This window comes from Drosophila yakuba, chromosome 2L (genome assembly GCF_016746365.2).
Source record: "Drosophila yakuba strain Tai18E2 chromosome 2L, Prin_Dyak_Tai18E2_2.1, whole genome shotgun sequence".
Lineage (NCBI taxonomy): Eukaryota > Metazoa > Arthropoda > Insecta > Diptera > Drosophilidae > Drosophila > Drosophila yakuba.
The window spans coordinates 12,602,149-12,622,263 of NC_052527.2; the positions used below are offsets into that span (position 1 = coordinate 12,602,149).

The window sequence follows — 20,115 nt, forward strand, 5'->3', positions numbered from 1 at the left end:
AGAAAATGCCTATATTAGAGTGGTGCTCTGGGGTCTCTCAAAATCATCAAAACACTAAGAACAGAAGCTTGAAATTATAATTTACATAAAATAGTACAACATTACTTTAGTTTAGCTTCATTACATGAAAGACTTTGGTTAGATTTTCGATTTCGATTAGAGAAAGTAGCGTAATCAAAATTACTGTGTTGTTACAATGCTGTGACTATGTTACGTTACGCATGTTACTTTACGTTGCGGATGCTACTAAGTAATGCCTAGTGGAAGCCACTACGTTTGGGTTTTTAATTAAATACTTTTAGGTTTCATTCTCTGCATGCACTTTAGTGTAAACTACTTTGATTAGGCGTCATGCGCTGGTATGGCTCTAAGAATTGAAGACGAATTTGAAACAGAGGACAGTAAAATCCCTAGAAAATAGATACTTTTCAATGTAAGCTTTGGAAGACGTTTTAATTGAGCATTAATACCCATTCTTAGTACACTAATATATTACTTCTGAGACTTTACTGTCCTCGCTCCTTCTACTCTAATTAAAGCAGGCAATTTGTTGGTGGACTGGGGTCATCGGTTTTCTGTGTCGGGGTATGTAAATTTAAAATTGTTCTAGAGAATGCTGGGAATTGATATTTTAATTGCTTCGGCGAACGGATTATGTGTTTGCAATTGATTTAACGTTTCTGCAGTTTACTGTATGCTCTCTGAATAGGTAATTATGATTGAGTAATCGGTTTCATTAGTTCATTGCTTTTAGTGGGCTTTCGATACTTGGGTTTGAGGAACAATGCCTAATTGCGGTTACCATAAGCGAAGTATTAAATATGTACATAGCGATTCCGATTTGCAGATGGGTGGACAAGCGAGGCTATAGCACCCACAGTCGCAAATTGATGGAATCGATTAAAGTGATAGAATCGGGATAGAATCGAGTGTGGTTATCGTGTTAGTTGGAGTCTCTCGCAGAGTCAAAGAGGTTCAGCCAAAAGTCTAAAGAAGCGGAGGTTGTTCGGTTGGGTTAGTTTTCGGGTTAGGGGTTAGGGGTTTTTGGGTTTTGAGTTTTGGGTTCCAAAAATACTCTTGGTTCATCATCTGCATCTCGTGTTTATCCAGTTGGAGTTGGAACATGCTCTTCATCGCTTAACATTCTTTTACCTACTTTAGTCGGTCTAGTTGGGTTTTTACAAGATTCACTTTTTGATTTTTAGCGCAAACTTTCGTTATGTCTAATAAGTACTTTGTACAATCGTTTTTTTTTTTTTTTGGTTTTCATATTCATTTGTTTTTGATTTATCAGCTAAAAGAGAGAAGAGTTTGGTTGTTTTTAAAGCTCTAGAATTTAATTTTAGTTTGGATGTTGAAATGATAAACTCAAAGTTACAAACGAGTCAATTGAAAGTTCGAATACCTAAGAGCGGTACAGCCTCGCTGGTTTTCGTAATGACATTGCCGACCAGCAGGGAGAAAACTGTTTGCGACAGTAGTATAGTGACACCTGCAAAATATTTGGTCAAATTTGGTCAGATCTCGTGTGCAAGTCTCGTGGATCGCCTTCGGTTTTCAGTCCTGGAGTTCGGTCCCAGTGTCATTGGTTTCTGGTTGGGTTTTTCTGGTTTGGGATTCAGGATGGGAAAACAGAGGCGAGTCCTTGATCAAGTTCGATCGGTGCTCGCCTTCGCACAGAGCTATTTTCGGGGGATAAAGATATATAAATGATATTTTTTGGCTGAACCTTCTCGCAGAGAACACAACACACAAGTTAGCACACAAGTTAGCCCGTTCTTCAAAGCATATAAATATTTGATATTTCATATTTGATTTATTCGTTGTTTGTAGGTGGGGATGGTTGGTGCATTCCAAGTGGACAGTGGTTATCTATTATTTGTTATCTGTAAGCAAACAAATCCGCGACCCATTTCAACAAACGAACACAACAAGCGGATCTCAGCGAAATGATATTTTTGCAATACCAGTTGTGCAATCGAGCGATCAGTATACATATATGTACATATAAGGCATTATTTAATTTATATTTATATTCGAAAGATTTCGTTCGCAGTTTGAGTTCTCAAAAGGTTCTCAAGCAAAAAATATCATTCCGAGAAATGGGTCAAACAGTATATCGAAGGTGAGGTCGCATAGGTCAGGGTTTTGGATGGGAAATACGTATGTGATCGGGGAATTGCGTGGGTTTTGGGTGGCACAGATAGCAGGGTAGCTAAGATAGTTAAAGTAGCGTGTGTGGGTGGCTTCTTGTGGGTGGTTCGTGGGTGGTTCGTGGGTGGTTGGTGGTTGGGTGGTCGTGGTCATGACTGAGAGTTTCCTGTGTGGCGGGTGAGCGAGCGATAACGATAACGATAACGAGAACGAGCTTCAAGATGGTGACAATAATCATGGACAAACCGAGGGTGAAAAATATATCTTCTTATTGTGGCTGTGATGGTGGAGCAATGCAAAACTCGATTATCTATTCATGAGCGAGTGAGTTGGGTGGCGTGATAGTGAGAGTGATATTGATATTGATAGTGAGAGTGAGAGAACCAAATCAAACACAAATCAAAGCTGTTAGCAAAAAAGTCAAATCATACAATACAAGACATAAAACTTCTTTCTTTTTTTTTTTGTAATAGATGTCTTTCTTTTTATTTGTTGTGTCTTCTACGACGACATCATTTAGCATAGTATTTCGTTTCTTTTCACAAGTATTATCCCAAACTCACTTGCATTGAAATCTGTCTCATAAGTATCTTTTGTAATTACATATGGGTTGAAATTGAGGGAGTGACGGTTTGAACGAAGCGAAAAGAGTACAAGCAAGGTGTACTGCAATACATAACAGTTATATATAGTTATATAGTTCGGATATATATTGAATACATAATCGTATATTTAGTTTTGCACGAGTAGAATATTTGTTGAAGGAACTTGCCAAAACGACGCTTCGATGCAATAGATAAATTGTTAAACTCGAATTTTTAAGTACATACATATATGCAAATTGGCTTGGAATGAAAGAATAGTTTGTGTATCTTTTACATCATCAACGCATCGTGGCTTTAATTCAGGGAATGGAGTATATATATTGAAGAGAATTTGATCGATCATGTGTGCGGCATCGTCGAATTTCGATAAGACGAACTTCAATGAGGCTTGGAGGAGGAAATTGAAGAGAAAGTCGAAACGGAAACGGAAGTGAAGGAATTACAGAACGGAAGTACATATAGATAACGATAGCATTTAAAAGACTGCCCTAACCTGTGTTCATTGCTGGCTAGCTGGGGACTTGTTGTTAATCTAAGTTGACTTGAATAAGAAGCAAACCAAAAAGATTGTCGATTGTTCAAATGAATATAGCGGGGTATAGGCAGAGTGATAGAGAGAGATTGAGATAGAGAGAGAGAGAGACGTAGAGGCAACAGAAGATAGTATGATCAACTAAGAAACTGCTTCGATATATATTGTATTTGATATTTTAACTTCAAGTTCAGAACGATTCAGAAGATATGTTGGGACAGAGAGAACGAGTTGGAATTAGAATCAGAATTGATTTGGTTTAGTTTGGTTTTGGTTTAGTTAAGTTAAGTTAAGTTAAGTTAGTAAGTACTTAGCAAAGTTGCTGTAATTAGTAAACATAGTACGACGTACACAAATAACATTTAACAACTTTGTCACTTTAGAGTTGGATACTGTTTGACTTGGTTGGTTGGTTAGACTAATACTTTATTTAAGTTTAAGTTCGGTTTGGTTTCTTTTTGGCTTTGGTTTGTTTGGGGATTATATATGCGAACAATTTAGCAATGTGTGTGAGTAATATAATCGTAATAGATATGTATATATATAGGTAACAACAATAACAATAATATTCATGAATATATATATGTAGTTACATATATATGTATATATACGGCTATATATACACATATATTTTGGCGTGTACGTGTAAATCATATTAAGTACTTTGTTAATTATTCTTTGGTTTTTGTTTTGACAAATTTGAATATATATTTGCATTTGGTAAGTATGTTTTAAATGCAATCGCTACCTAACAAGGGGATTGCATCAGATACTTGGGGCAATGTCTCAGCTACAAGGTTGAGAAACACTGTGAGCGATAGAAGAATTGTAACTCCTGAAACAAAAGAATTTCGTTTTTGTTTTGAAAAATACAATAACAACCACACAAAAACAAATGACACAATCAAAATGGAAATCAAAAAGCGTACGTTTATGTATGTTCCAGTGTATCTGTATCTGTGTGTTCGTGTATTCGTAGGCACATCGAGGACTCTTGGATAGTTACACATGTACAATGTATGTGGGCTCAGTTGTGGGGCTCAGTAGTATAGGTTCCGTGTCTTTGTATCTGTTCGAGGTTTTGGGTTTTCGCAGCGCCTTGCGGGCCGAACAAATTGGAGATTGAGTTTCTGGATTGGATCTTTTGGCTATTTAGAATTAGCATTTATAGGTTTCATTGATCTTGATCTCTGAATGGAGTGTGCTCGAGTGTGGATGAGTATATGCCTGAGTATGCTGCGAACTTAAAACTGGAGAGAGGGGACCTCAAGTGGGTGGGGAAGTGGGTTTCAAAATGTATATATATTTAATAAGCTGGGGGAGCTCTCTCTCAAAGTTGACCCCAATGAGATGGTGTTGGCGTAAATCTCTGAAGTAATTCCCTCTTTTACGTCAGCTACAACTGACAGAATGGGCACAACATCTCAAAGTATTAATTTTTTGGAAAAAAAAACAAAAAATAAACTCAACTTTTCAAGAGCTTAGTGGTTTTTAGGGAGGGGCGGGTATGGTACCATCCTTCCAACTTTGACCCATTAGTATAGCAAAGGAGGGAGTGCAAAAACTTTGAAAGTAGTGCAAGTTTTTCTTGGCCTGCGAATATTTGTAAATTGAACTCCAAGTTGACTCAAGTCGACTCAAGGTGGCAAGGTGGCAAGATGGCATCCCCTTTACACTCGCGCTACGTGTTGCCAATTTGCCACGCCCACATGCGCGCCCCATTTAATTTGCTACGTGCCGCGGCGAAGGAGACGACACGAGTGTGAAAGCGAGAGCAAAGACCATTATGAAGGGGCAAAACTCGCACATCGCATGCAAATCATTTTCCTACTCTTTGAAGGTTGGAAGGGTGGATACGGATTCGGTTTTCGGTTTTCGGAACGGTTAAATATATATTGATACATGACATAATATGAACGCATGATGGGCTCGACATCATGAACGATACGATATTATGTGGAGTTGCAACTCTACCATCTGATCAAATGGATCTGCATAAATGCAAGTTCAAATGTTGCTTCGATTTTGGTTTCGTTTAGGGTTTATCGTTTATCTGGAGATTCGTTTAGCGCTACGGTTCTATGTGGGTTCGAGGGTTCGGTTTAGATGCCAGGAGTTTACGGGTTGCAAATGACTGGTGTTTGCTTTTTAATATATAGATACATTTCCAGGTTGTTGAGCAAGAAGACTAGATTAGTTTGGTGTTTGTTAGTGGGCTGGGTGTTTTGGTTGGCTGGTAGTTGGTAATTGGTAGTTGGTTGTTGGTTTTAGGTGTGAGAATTCGATTTGTTTCTTGCGAATAAGTGGGTGCAAGCTCAAATAGTTCTTGCCGAAACAAGATGGAGAGATATAGTAGCTATATGGTTATTGGCAAACGGCAACTGATATATATATATACTGAAGGAGCGAGAGCGAAATAGGGTTAAGACAGAGTGTGTTGAGAAGGTGTTAAGCTTCGGATTGCTTTTGGTTCTAGCCTCAGTTTGGTTTTATATTTTTGGAGTGGCATGCTGCTGCGTTCGACAAAAGTTCTGGTTGTTCTTTTAGTGGTTGTTGGTGGTTTGGTGGTTCGGTGGTGTTTTGTGTTCTTGTGGTTCGGTGTACTTACGTCTGTTCATCGTGTTGTCTATTTACAGTGTTCGGTTTTTTTGTGGGTGATCGGTGTCGAAATATATATAGTTATATATAGGTATATAGTCATATGGTTAACATAGATGCTTAGTTTCGAGGGCAGTCCTGCACTGCCGCTAAGGCGTATTTGTACAGCTCTAGGAATACAAACTGATTGGTAAAGCTATACCTACCGCGATGCCTCTACGGTAACGACTTTGTTTCGTGTGCTCAGTGATTGGGGTTCTCTGGCCTATCTAGCTACTCCTCTCTACCAAGCCAAGTATCAAAATGTCACTGCAACCAACATACAAACCTCTACGATATCTCTGCTAAACACTAACTTGGACACGGTTAACGCATTAGGGAATCGGGGGAACAAGTCTACGTGGCAGCTTTCAGAGTTCTCTGGTGGTGAGTATTGCAATCGAATTTGAATTCGGGGGGCAGAAGGCCGTTGGGTTTGCCGTTGGACTTGGACTGACAGCGGCAACAGTGCCGGACATAAGTGTAAGTGCAGCTACAACTCTGAACCCAACTGCGGCTGCCTGGCCTCGAGGCCAATCACACTGCAATCCTTCCAGCACTTTCACTCTTGTTTCATTTATGGTTGACTGATGTTTTTGTCTGGCCGGACCAGAAAAAATATTTAACAAAAAATGGGAATCTGGTTAACTGGTGAACTCAGCTGTTGGGCTTTTTTGTAAGTTGGTTAGTTGGCTAGTTGGTTTTCGTTTCTGGTTTGCTGTTTGCTGTTTCCTTTTGGCTTTGGTTTTCCTTCAGCTATTTGTATATATATTTTTTTTCAATCTTTTATTTTTGGTAGCGAAAAAAGGTGGTTCGTTGGATTTTTTAGAGTTATAGTTTCTCATTTTAGATATTTGTGTATATATACAGTTGTGGCTAGATTTTAAGTACATTTTCTTTAATTGCATTTCTGTCTAGGTTTTTGATGCGGTTTTTTGAAATGCTGCTATGCTTTCAGGAGAGGATGATAGGGATGTGGGAGGAGGACTCGTCCCAGCGTGATGATGAGGCGAGGTCACACTAAAGACAAGCTTATTTACAGGATGATTTGGGGTGTACTCGTTTTTAACATCGGATTTTGGGGGTGGCAGGCTAAGAACTGAAGAGACCAACGAAACGATACGATCGAAACAAAGGGATCAGCTAAAGGCACACGTAGATAAGCAAACGAATCCAACAAACAATCGAACAAACAAAGCAACAAAGCAACAACAAAACGACAATAATAACTCAGGGACCGATTATATAGAACGGTTTTAGTTCCTTATTTTTTGTTTTTTGGGCAAACACAGCAAAATCGAACCGAAAAACTCTCTTAATTGTATTTGTACTTGTAGCTGGGCTGTTGTTGTTGTGGCAGTAGTTGTGATTGTGGCTTTGATTCGAGTGCTGATGGGTGTTTGTCGTGTGTTCGTATACCAATTATGTCGGCTAACAAGATGGCGATTGAGTAGTTATCAAAAAGTATATAGTAAAAGACTGTACAAGACCATGAGCTAAGGTTAGTAGGAGAAGCGAGAGAAAAGCTTATGAAAGACGGAAGGAAAGTGTTCCTCGACTTGAGTACTTTACATGGCACATGGTACTTGGTACTTGGTACTTGGTACTGGGTACTTGGAAAGGTTCTGAGTTCTGTGGTGGTTGTTCAGTGTTGGCAGTGGTTGGTTTCAGTGGTGTTCGGGGCTAACATATATAGTTCGTGTGGTGGCTAGTCTATCCGACATCCAGTGGCTCGGTGGTGGCACTCGAGGTGAGGAGAGTCCAGAGATTACAGAAAGATTAGGACAGATCTATGGCAAACATACGGAGAGTTAGGAGTTATTGATCATTCCTCATTCGTGTGGAGGTGTTCCGGATATCCGGTGTGTGGATTTCCGGGCTTTCGGGTGTGTGGGTGTGAGGCAGAAAACAGTTACAGTTACAGTTAAAGTTATAGAAGTGTTTTGAAAGCTAAGTTAATTGGTATTGGTATTTCGTATTCGTTTCTGATCGGTATCTTTTGTTAGTATTCGTGAGAGGTTTTTGGTTTTTAGTATTAGTTTTAGTTTCATTTTCGTTTCTCAGTTCATTGCACTACTGTAGCAAAACTAATGATTAACTAAAAACAGCATTAGCACAGCACGACTCTCTGCTCGCCACTGGTAGTAAGTAGTGGTCGATAGCCCGACCGATCGCGATCGGTCCGTACTTTAAGCTATAGCTATAGCGTTTTAATATCGTGTGTGTGTACCTATAAGAGGAACAGCATCCGACGTTGTCGGCATGGACTCGGCGACAAGGTTTAGAAATACTGTTAATGATAGTAGTATAGTTACGCCTGCAACAAGAGATACAATAAATATAAAACGCAATTTAAATCAAAGTCGAACGCAAAACACATCGGAAAACTGAAAGATCAAGTTTACGTAATAAGTTTTATCATTAGTAAGTATTTATCATTAAAAAAGAGGAGTACTGTTATACATTTTTACTCATCGGCTTTAGGTTTAAATTGAACTCCTTTATCGGGATGGGTTGTTCATGGAGTTTATAAGGGGGTATTTATTTAATCTTTTTGCACGGGACAGCAGGGACTTTTAGTTCATTTTAAAAGCACAAGAAAAGTGTTTCCTTTTTATATATTTTCTAGCACAAATACCATGAATATTGACTGTAGATTTTGATTCTAAAACGTTGCAAAAAGGAAACACTTGATTGATTTTTAAGAGTATTTTTACTTTAGTTAAAAACTGAACAGAGAACATGCATAGACTGACTATCGTTATAAGCAGCGTGGAGTACGTAGATTTAAAGGGAGTTAAGGGGTTTATCTTTATATGATAATTAAATCCAGCTTAGCCTCATTTCGCTACCCTTGCTGCTTGACCTGAAGATAACTCGTTAACCTGCCGGATAACCTAACTCTGTAACTAACTGATACATCTATGCATTTGGGGACTCGAACTGGTAGTTTTGGAATCGGGTAATCACCGCTGAAAAACTCACAAAATTCATTTAGAAATTGCAATCATACAGTTCAGTTGAGTTTCAGGTTGGTACATATGTTCTGAGGTGGTTCTGTGTTTGGACTAACGCGACTCGGTTGGCATACTCACCCAGCGTCAGTTTCTCGCCCGAATCCGGCGGCAATGTGAAGCCCAGGAGGGCCATCGATGAGATTAGCACACATGGCACGATTAAATTGAAAAAATAATATAATGTACGGCGACGTATTTGTATAGTAAAGGTGATATCGACATATGGTTCTGGGCAGCAGGCGTAGACTATCGTATTCTTCTTTCCCGGCATGGCTGAACGATAAAATTGGATTAGTGAGCTTCGGGCATGGATATCGTGGATCGAGACAAAGGCACAAACATGGATACACATACATATAGACACAAGGACACAGGTATGTACAACAGATTTTTACAGATTAGATCGATTTAGGACTTCCGATCGAGATCGCAAAGATATGTACATACACTTAATCGTAAAAACTAGTTCGAAGAAATCAGGAGCTAAGCAAATCATAATGGTCTATGAAGCAATTTTGGTCGGCAAGCAATGTGTGAAATAATAATAAATGCGATTTCTTTTGCAATTGCGGTTATGCTGATAAGACATTTACAAATGACAACGATCGAACGAAATAACAGTTAGAGAAATAAGCGTAATGAGGTTTGTTTACTAACCAAGCAAGTACCACTCGCCATTTGTTATGAAATCGGAAAGATCCCCTCCATCTTCGGAATTCAAAACCAAATCCAACTGATTTTCAAACAATTTTTTGTATTGTTCGTTTTTTCATGGGTATTCACAGAGAATGGAAATCAATTTGCAATAAGCAAATTAATTTTTACATTTTTTTTTTTTTTGGAGGTTGGTCATTGAGTTTTGAGTTTGAGTTTTGTATATATTTTTTTTTAATTGGAGAAAGAGAACATTTAAGAGTTTAGTTTGTTGTTGAATTTTGTTAAGAGTTTTTACAATAAGCCACATTGAAACAACATTTATGTACAGATATAGCATGTGTTCGAGGTGTACGAAAGAGAGAGAGATAGAGAGAGAGCGAGCAAAACATAGAATTTTTGATTCTTTTCATTTGTTTTAAGATTGGTTTGTAAATTCTTGTGGGTGCAAAATACGTGGTAAATAAAAGCGCTGTAAATCAACGATGTTCTCAAAACATCCATTACTTTCGGTATAAATATATATTTGTTCTTTCATTAAGAGTCTTTACGTCGTCCAAAAATATTCGCCTGATGCTGATTAATTTGGGCGTGGTTTTTTTTGCCTGCTACCATGCAAAATAGTTGAAACTTCAGAAGTTCTCTGCGGTGAAAGAATCTACCGTTTCCACACATGATTCCGTTTTGGAAGACTTTTTATAAGGAGTCAACTGCGACTTTGCAACACTGCATTAAGCTGGCCAGTGTTGAAAGCGGTTGCTTTTTGAGATAAGCTCATTGTGGGCGTGTGGGCATAAAATATTCAATCATCTGAGTTGAATATTTCAGCCGACACACAGGACCTCTTACAGTTCAGTGTTGTTAACAACACTGCGATCTTTTGGTTTTGTAATTCGCAAAAACGCAAAGAATTGTTCGTCATGAGATAAACTAGAAGATAGTTCGGGTGGATAGAGATAGATAGACGGTGAGAGATAGAGATAGAAGTTTGGAAAAGCATATAAACGAAATTACAAATCCGTCCTAAGCCTACATTTCAATCATCCTACGCTCTTTATCTATTATTTTCCTATTTGGCTTTGGCTACAGTCAACTCTCGGCATGTTGGACTTCCCTCGCGCTTCCTCGTGCGTGAGTCTCGTGATTGGCAAAAGCGTGAGATCGTGCTCGAGTTGGAATGTGTTGAAGTTCGGGTGTTCGTGTGGTTAATGTGATGTGTGTTGCCTAGTGTAGCGAGCGTTCACTGTACTATTGGAACTACTTGCTGTTTTAGTTACGGTTTGCTGTTTTTATTTTACTGTGTATTTTGTCGTATTTTGCCACTTTACCTGATTTCCATCGTAAGTCCAACTACCGAATTTCATTTCGCAATGTTGGTCATCAAATGGGAACCACGTGATGTCTATCTTGCATGTGCTCTTGAAGATACCAGGGGGCACGTACAGACAACTGCCGTTATGTTTGACCACAATGTTGGTGTGATACGTGCCATCGAATCCCTCATCCGCGCTAGATTATTGTACAATTTGTTTTAATGGATTATTGTCTCGATCGATTGCTTTGTTATTCGCTTATCAAGTTAATAATCAGTTTGATTCATCGGTTATCCTCGGTTCTTTCTATTGTTATTATCTTGTGACTTTTGATTGTTTTTTAGTTTGGTTATATGTGACTTGCGCTTTAGTTTGTCATTCTCTTGTTTCATAACTACTAAAAATGTTTTTTGTTTTTTGGTTTTTTGTGGACTACGCTCTAGTTAACTAGAGCTGGGAGTTTTCGGGGGATATACGAGTATATGTAGATATCTATTCTGGGAATTCTTGGGAGGTTTTTGGTGTGTGGGCTGTTGTTCTGGTTGTGTGTTGGTCTTAAAGTCTAAGTGTTCTCAAAACACTACTGGGGGCAGACTTACATATGCATGTTACTTAAAGCTAATCGGGTTTACTTTGGTCTGTTTGGTGGGGTGTTTACTGTAATGGATCACAAACAGCGCTTGACGACCCCAACGGAATTTCCATTGCCACATAACACTCGAAGCAGGACCGGAAAATGGCAAAGGCAATCTGCGGCTGGCCGGATACAAATATCTTTCTAGCTACGTATGTGTGTATCTTGTATCTTTGTATCTCTGTAGCCACTAACCAGTATCCAGTAACCAGTATCTAGTCAGTGGCAATATGCGCATATGCAAATGAACCTCAGCAGATACTCGAAAAATGTGGGCAAAGCATGCTTTGGATATAAGCCCATCAGTGAATATACATATATAAACTATATATATATTTGCGTGCATTATGTATGAGTATCTCTTGACTTTGCTGCTGCCCTCGAAAGCTGCAATAAAATGCAATTACTGCTCTGATTTCGACTGGAGTGCCGAGAATGTTGCGTAAACATTTTGTGGACAATTTTGTTTTGCATTTTTCGGTCACCGCAAAGAGGCAATGACATCGGGGCATCATGATGCCCAAGTGGGAGATGGGTTATATGTACATACGTATGATGTACGTACTTTGTGGATGGGTGGGCACTTTGAGGGCGTGTCGGGGGCGTAGTGGGGCGTGTTTCCCTTGGTAATGAGGCTTACATGCAAATGCTGTAGCATTTAAGCGGTATTTGTGCGCTGATTAGCGACTGGTCAAGCAGAAAACCGAAGCGCAGATGTGGTCCACTCGGGCTTAAGAGCTTGCGGCTTGGTTGGCGCTTCAACCGGACGGAGAATGGATATCTGTGTATATGTAGAGTGGACTTAATTGATATGACAGCTAGTCAGTGTTAAAAGCGGAGGTGCTGCAACATATTTCAATTTTCACACCTAATTGGCACGTCAATCCTCTTCGTCCAACCTTCATCACTATGCCCGCATTTACAATCACTTTAATTTCAAAAGTGAAAAATTCGCTTGCCTTTTTTGCACGTTCTCGTTCTCTTTCGTTTTCTGGGCCTTATTAATATTGACGTGGCCTCCGACTTGGATTCGGTTTTTGGGCCACGGATCAGTGTCAGTTTTCCGTTTTCAGTTTACAGTCAGATTTTGGTTTTTTCTTTTTGGGCTGCGGCTTACTTCCAAGTTCTGTGATGCTTTGGAAAATATACAGATAATGTTGCAATTAGAGTGAAAGCTTTTGGCATTGGTGGTTAAAGGTACGGCATCTCAATTAATCAGCCGTGAATGGAATCGGAATCCGCAATCCGCGACCGAAATCAGCATAAGTAAAAAGAAAGGAGATGTAGTCGATTGATTTGCTTAATAATGAGCCAGAACCGAAGAAGCAAATCCTCGCCAGCGTGGAAACTTTTTGTGTATCCATATCCTTGTCTGTGAATGCCTTGCTATAGCCATTGATCTAAATGATGGCCGCACATTAGCAGCGCTGGCGACGCATACAAATGAGGTCCAAATGTGAGTCGAGCTTTGTGAGGGGAGGGAAAGAATTAATAAATTAAACGAAGTGAAGGTCTGTCGTAGCCATGTTAGCAGAAATCCTTTGCCAACTGCCTGGCTGCCATCGCTGGTCGGGCCTCGAATCCTGGCCGAAGTTCTGGCAAGTTCATTAGCAAACAAAGTTGACAGCCGCTCGATGGTCGCTCGACTCCATCTACTGATTTCCCCTGACTATCCCAGCAGTCAGCTAATCAATATGATTTTTATTTCCAGCCTCGTCCTTTGTCTTGGCCTCTGGTCTTGGTCGATGCCCATTTTTCCGGCGAAATCAACGCCGGATGCTGCGTGCCATGGAAATTAAACCTGCAGCTGGGCGTACGTGTTCTGATTCATTGTTTCCCGTCGGGCTCTACTTTTTTTCCTTTTTTTTTTTTGGGGGCTCTCGGGTGACATGTAAATTCCATTTCGCAGCCCGGGAATAATACACGCCCCGTGCGTCAATCAAGCGTAAACCGTGTGTGTGTGTGACCACTGGACCCAACTGTGCTCCGCCATTAGGTTAAATAAGCCCGGTGCTGCAGTGGCAAATATAAATTGCAATTAGTTCTGCAAATGCCACGAGCTGACACTCCGCCAGGTGCATTTATATCCGGCCCAAAGTCTCCGCAGCAGTTTGTCTTCATTTGAGCCAAGTTTGGAGCCCGTACTAAAATGCGTATATGGGTCTGCTTTTTTTTGTACGACATTCAGTAGAGTTTTTGTGCTTTGGGGCTTGTGGCATTTAAGTTGTTTTTAGTCACGGGGATGTGACAACAAATTTTGACGTTTAAGTTATGGCTTAAAATGTTTAAGCTCCCCCTGGGTGGACACGAATTTGTGTGGTTCTCTATATGACATTTTTTTTTGTTGGCCTTGTGCACCGAAAAAGGATTCACTGCAATCGCATTGGGCGCAAGGCAGCTTCTCCTAGCTGGCCAAAAACAAAAAGTATGAAAATGTCATAATGAAGTTTTTGCTCACGCGCACGGGCAACTGGTGGAAATGGCAAGCGTTTTTTGCCTCGGCCTGAATGCATTTCGTGTATGGGATAGCTGACAGATAATTCCGTGGGTAAGGAAAAACGCTGAATGCGATATAAATCTAGAGAAATGGAGTTATTCCATTGCAGTCATTTGTCCCAGCACAAAGTAGCACCGCAATCATCATCTGCAGCCACAGCTGCCACTTCATTAGGTGTCCCTGAACCAGTGGTCCGAGATGCCTGAGGTTTCTGGCGGGGATTCTGGTGGGTGCATGCAGTTGGGGCTTAAACTGGTACTTAGGCTAACTTACGCAGACTTAATGGGTATGCCGTATGATTCCTCGACGCCTGTCTGTTAACACATCGATGCACACGCACACACACAGACGGCAAAAGATATATAGTATATATGTATTTATATAGATTTGGTTATATAGGTAGGTGGGTAGTTAGACGATTAGACACAGATATAAAGTTATGGGTAAGTAAACAGCAATAGCTGGGTTGGGTATATAGAGATGATTATATTGGATAATTGGACACCGAACAAGAACCGAGAAACATGAGCTGATTATCATTTATTGTTGTTTAGGAACATACACAAGTGAACAAATAGCTAAGATGAACGATATATAGCACACCGATAACAATTGATTACTTTGTTGATTGCAGTCGACACACACACACACACACACACACACTCGCTGAATCGGACATTTTAAAAGCCAACCGAATGGGAAATGGGAAATGGAAAATGGAAAATTGCGAAATGAGAAATGAAAGGGCAATTATTCAAGGCACGGCAATGAGTGATGCGGGCATCTAACACTCGTTAGGAGACCAAAAACATTTGTAATTTGAACTCCCCTCGCAATTGTTGTTGAAATGTTTTTGCATGGGCGTACGGGGCGTATGATGAATGCGTGATTGTAAAAATAGTAATCGGAATGGTGGGAATCCAGCGATGTTAAGCACACACTCACACTTCTAGACTAACTAATTGGACATATAGACTAACATTTAGTGAAAGCGGTTGAAAATTAATTTATTAAATTGGCTTTCTTTTAGGTATTTGCTTTAAGGATTATAAAATACCCAGATGCGCCTTCCAAAATATTTGACTTTGTTAGAAAAAGTGTAGAAACAATTATGGATAAAAGCCTTGAACTTAATTAAGCTTCTTAAAATCGTTTTTTCACTGCTACGGAAAAGTTTCAAACAAGTCTTGGTTTAATCTAAATGAAAAATGTATTCTTTTTGCAGACTGGGGGGAAAAATAATCTAAAGTTTTATCAGCGAAAGGAAAAATTAAATTTATTTGATCTAAAATATGCAATACAGTTTATAAGATTGGAAGGGGCACCCGAATCTCGGTCACCCGAGAGCTTTAGTTTATAGTAATGCTTTCTGGATGTCATGATTTTTGTTAGTCTGAAATGCTGAGATGACACGATCGATATATAAATAGTATATTGTGGTGGAAGATATCTGTTGGTGCTTGGGTTTAATATTAACTTGATGGGTTTGCTTAGCTAGCCTAGCCAAGTTTTCGGGTTAGGAGCTTGTAATTAGCTTTAGCTTATATGTATATTAATATGGGATGTACGCTCTATTTAGATACTTTTAATATTTAATTTAATTGTGTTGCTTGTGAAGTTTTTGTGTGTGTGTATGGAATTTGGATGGTGGATTGGTTAGTTGGTGGGTGGTGTTGGATGGAGGTAGCTGGTGTCCAGACAAAGTGAAGGTTGTTTCTGTCACCTGGCTGGAAGGCAGCTGTTTTATTGGTGGTGGGATGAGGTGGGGACTTAGGTTAAATATATATATTTTTTTTGCATTTGGTTTTATTTTTATGCGGCTTTATTTAGTCTTTTGTTTAGTAAGAGGGATTTGATTTCTCATGCACAATACTTGAAAATCTATTTTGCCTTTTTTGTGATGGTCTTGTGATGGTTTCTTGTTTTGTTTTTTGCAAGCTACGTATGAGTATGACAAAAAACATTTTTCTTCCATTTTTCAGCTTTTTTTAATTATTGCTTTACAGTATTTGTTTGTCGGCCAAATAAATTCAAGTACTGAACGTCTAACCAGAAATATTACACCAGCATATTGTTGAACAATCTCTGAGGAGGTTATTGTCTTTCGGAAATGGAGCGACAGGACTTTGACTTGACTTGAGCTCGAGTTAAGATGGAGTCTACGCAAAAAGGTGTGAGTCCTTGACTGGAAAGCAGACCACAGACCGCTGTCCTCGATTCCTCGAGGAATTTGACCCGTGCTGTTTCGAACAAAATACTTGCGCAATATTCTGGTTAAACAAAGTTGAAGTTAACGTTTAAGGTTTAGTTGTTTGGAGTTTAGTCTGGGCGATTATTTAGCTTGTTTTGCGGTTAGTTCGCATTTGGTTTAGTTCGCTTTTATGGCTTGATGTTTGGTTTAGTTAATGCTGGATAATTCAGGCATTTCATGTGTTATACAACGTTCGGTTAGCATTACGAATCCAATTACAATGTGAGGCCCACATCAACGGCAAGCTGACAATGTACAGTCCCACTAGACAACCACTGCGTGTAAACTACTCTTATTGAAGTAAACAAATGGAAATTATTCTGGTTTTCTTTTGTTTTGACTTTTTTTCCTTATGTTTTAGTTAAGTCACTTTTCGAAACGTAAACATTGAAAGCAAATCATAAGTGGATAACATCGAAACACAAATATCATAATTATACGGGTGGGAAAAGTCGATTTAGCCACCGAATCAAAAACACAATTTCATGTTTGATTAGCGGCTTATTTCGATTTTCGTATTTGTTTTTACTTTTTTGTATACTGCTCTATAACTGTTTACATATATGTAGACACACAAACAATAGCGAGTGGGTTATAATGCGATAATCATAATAATAGTTACATAAATATGAACATGAACACGGGGTCGTACACAACTAAAGTGTATGCAAATGTATTAAATATGCTGGGGATTCTCGTTTTCGATTAGAAAACCAACTCAAATCGAAACATACAAACAATATTTTAAACTGAGGGGCAAAAAAACTTGACTGGGCGAGTTGCAAGTACAGTTCTCAGATGGAGTTTTGTAGCTCTATGTGGAAACCTATGCAACAGATCCTTCAAGTGACCGAAACTCTAATGGTAAGCTAGTAGTCTATATAAATTCAACTAAAGTGCAACTACGTAATACGTATATACTAAGTATAACTATAGCTATAACCGAACGCAAAACGAAACGATAACGTAATGTCGTTGGGGACTTCAACTCCGGTGGTTGTGGTTTTTACTTTGGTCAGCCTAACTTACCATGGTTTGAGTATTACAGTGATTGGATTATATATATATACGATCCTATGCCTAGACTTAAGATAGCTCTATGTAGCTGGTTATAGTATGTATTGCGCAAACACTTTTATACTGATTCTCAGTTGCTTCTGATTAGTTTCATTGGTTCATCGTGGGCTGCGATAGCCTTTCTATTCGGTTACGACATCGGTGCATCGAGTCCACAGATCGACTTGGACACAGATCACTTACCTGTTGTACATGAGCACGTCGGGCTTCCACAGCTTGTTGGGCGTGATTCGGAGGTCCTTGACTCCGCCGTATTCCGTTTCATTCCAGCGCAGATTGTAGTCGTTCCACTCCTGCGTTGACAGGGTTTTTTTTATTAGTTTTAATATTGATTGCTCGGTTCTCAAGTGGTTTCAATATACACATATATGTATTTTGCTATCAAATAAAACGACTAAAAATTCAAACGAAAAATGCGACGTGATGTTTGGAAAAGAAAACGGATATCTCTGGCTATGTTCATTTTGGGCATTTGGGTATAGAATGAAAAGTAAGTTGGAGCTGGAAAAGCAAGGACTCCGAAATGAAATGAAATCTACTCAACTGCTGAGCACATGCACATATGCACATACACATACACACATGCAACTACCACTACTACTACTACCACTTACGCACTACGAGACACTACTAGGCTAAGACTATGAGATGGCCGACTCTGCTAACTGATTGGCAAGCTGTTGCTCGAAAGCATGCCAGCGCACACACACAATCGCACACCGTCACGCATACTAATACACAGTTGCTGCACTCCACAACAATGTGCAACTTGCCAACAAATTTCTGGCTAAGTCAACCCCCTTCCCCGCACTGCCGCCCGTCGCCGGAACCGCACATGAGACAAGTTTTATCAACGTTCCTCGCTTGCTCTTTTCTGATCCTGTGCCTTGATGCACAGCGATAAATAGGGTGACACATATATAGCCCTTATATATATAGATATATATTTAGACTTTTACTTACTCATGAAGCTTTCTTAGCTATACAACTTATTTCTCAAACCATTATTTGGAATTAGTAATCAAATCAGTCTTAAAAATATTCATTAATGAGATACTTCTTATACTTTCTTCGTGTGTATTCAAACAGTTGTTCAGTGCTGTGTGTCACTCTGCGGTTGCCTGCAACGCGATTCTGTCCCGCGTCCTGCGTCCTGCGACTCTTCCCCCTTCCCCTTGCCCCTTTCCCGCCGCTCGTTGCGTTCTGTGGCTTTCCTACAAGTGGTTCATGTTCGTGTCATAAAAGCGGCAAAGTTTCCCCTCTACTAAGTTTCGCCTTTGCCGTGGCTTCATGTTGCCTCTATTGCTAACGCTGCCGCTGTTATGTTTATAATTTAACACATTTGTGGCATTTTTAGAGCAAGCAATTGTCCTCGACGACCCCTCGTCGACCAACGTCTCTGTGTGGCTAAGAGCAAAAAGGCAAAAAAGCGAAAAAACAGAGAAGCAGACAAACAGCACATACAGCATACAGCGTACCCTTTTTAAATCACAAAAATTTAATTAAATGCCATGACACCGCGCTGCATTAAATTGTAGCAGTGCTGCCTACGTATTTACTATCTGCATCTGCTTTAAAACTGTTTCAACTTGATTGTGTGCGGTTTTTATGGCAGCTGTAAAAACAGATGCCTCGTTTCGTGGCAACCCATTGCCATGCCACCATACACCATCGCAGGTGGAAAGGATGCTGCTCCGTGCTCCTAAAAACATTTTACCACTTTGTGCGCCGCGCCGGCGGAAGGACACAGATTTTTGATGTGAGTGTGGCAATTATTTTGCGAAATAGTTACCGCGCAGCTTACATTCGGTGATGCGTGGCTAAACACTGGGGTCTAAATCCAATCCTCTTATGGCCAACTTTAGTTTGAAATTAACTATTTGCATTTGGTTGAATTATTGGCACTGCTGCCATTATGTTTGTACAAAATTTAAAGTTGCGAAAATCTGTATTTTTAGTAAATAATATATTTACAGATATTACAGAAGGAATTCGTTAGGTTATTAGCTGAAGTTTTAAATTGATTGCTGCAGTACGTGAAAATCTTTCAAACTATTTGTGTGGCATGGCATAATAAACCATATCTATAGCAAGCAATTTAAGTTTAGTGTTTGATAGTCATCGATTTTGCTGACCATTTTCTGGTCGCGCTTTGTTCGCGTTGGCCTTTGCGTTCATTTGCCGCTTTTAATTGCCATTTGACGGCATAATTGGGCCGTCGAGCAGAACAACAATCGGTTGACTGGCATTATCGACAGCTGGAAGGACGAAGGACGAAGGACTGGCATTTAGAATTCCAGCTGCTGCTTGTCTGCGGTTGTGAGTGGCGAATCGACACACATTCGAACATAACCACTCAAATGGCTGGTACCGAACAGTTTATAAACGCCTCGATTCGACCATGCATCAATCATAAATGCTGAAATTGCAGCCGATTGCTGATTGCCGATTGCAGCAGGCGAGAGATGCGGCATTTCATGTGTATTTTGTGTTTGATTGCAATTGCGAAATTACTGCAATTTCTGGACGCCATGCCGGTGTGTATTCGTTTACTAAAAACGACTTCACGTGCTAAATAAATAATTTAATTAATTTCGTACATTGACAGGACTTGATGTGGCTAACCGGAAATGAAAGGAAAAGTGCGAAAAAATAGCGGAAATACACCGCTCCATTTCCGCAGGCATATATCACCTTTTTTTGTTACGCTCACACACGAGATAAGCACTCACACAAAGGTAAAT

General features: G+C 39.7%; 1 protein-coding gene across 12 annotated transcripts in view; it reads right to left on the minus strand.

Annotated features, from left to right (window-relative positions):
- The window catches only part of LOC6527905 (acetylcholine receptor subunit alpha-type acr-16), a 97,373-nt gene that overhangs the window by 5,155 nt on the left and 72,103 nt on the right, over positions 1-20,115 (minus strand). For 7 of the 12 annotated variants that reach the window (XM_039370957.2, XM_039370955.2, XM_039370956.2 and 4 more), the window contains exons 6-11: positions 17,555-17,664; positions 10,928-11,108; positions 9,603-9,678; positions 9,024-9,218; positions 8,159-8,245; positions 4,040-4,126 (exon numbers count right to left, since the gene is read on the minus strand). In XM_039370957.2, coding sequence (XP_039226891.1) covers positions 4,040-4,126; positions 8,159-8,245; positions 9,024-9,218; positions 9,603-9,678; positions 10,928-11,108; positions 17,555-17,664 — 736 coding nt within the window. The remainder of the gene's footprint in view (positions 1-4,039; positions 4,127-8,158; positions 8,246-9,023; positions 9,219-9,602; positions 9,679-10,927; positions 11,109-17,554; positions 17,665-20,115) is intronic. The other 5 variants (XM_039370962.2, XM_039370958.2, XM_039370960.2 and 2 more) reach the window with 2 other exon arrangements.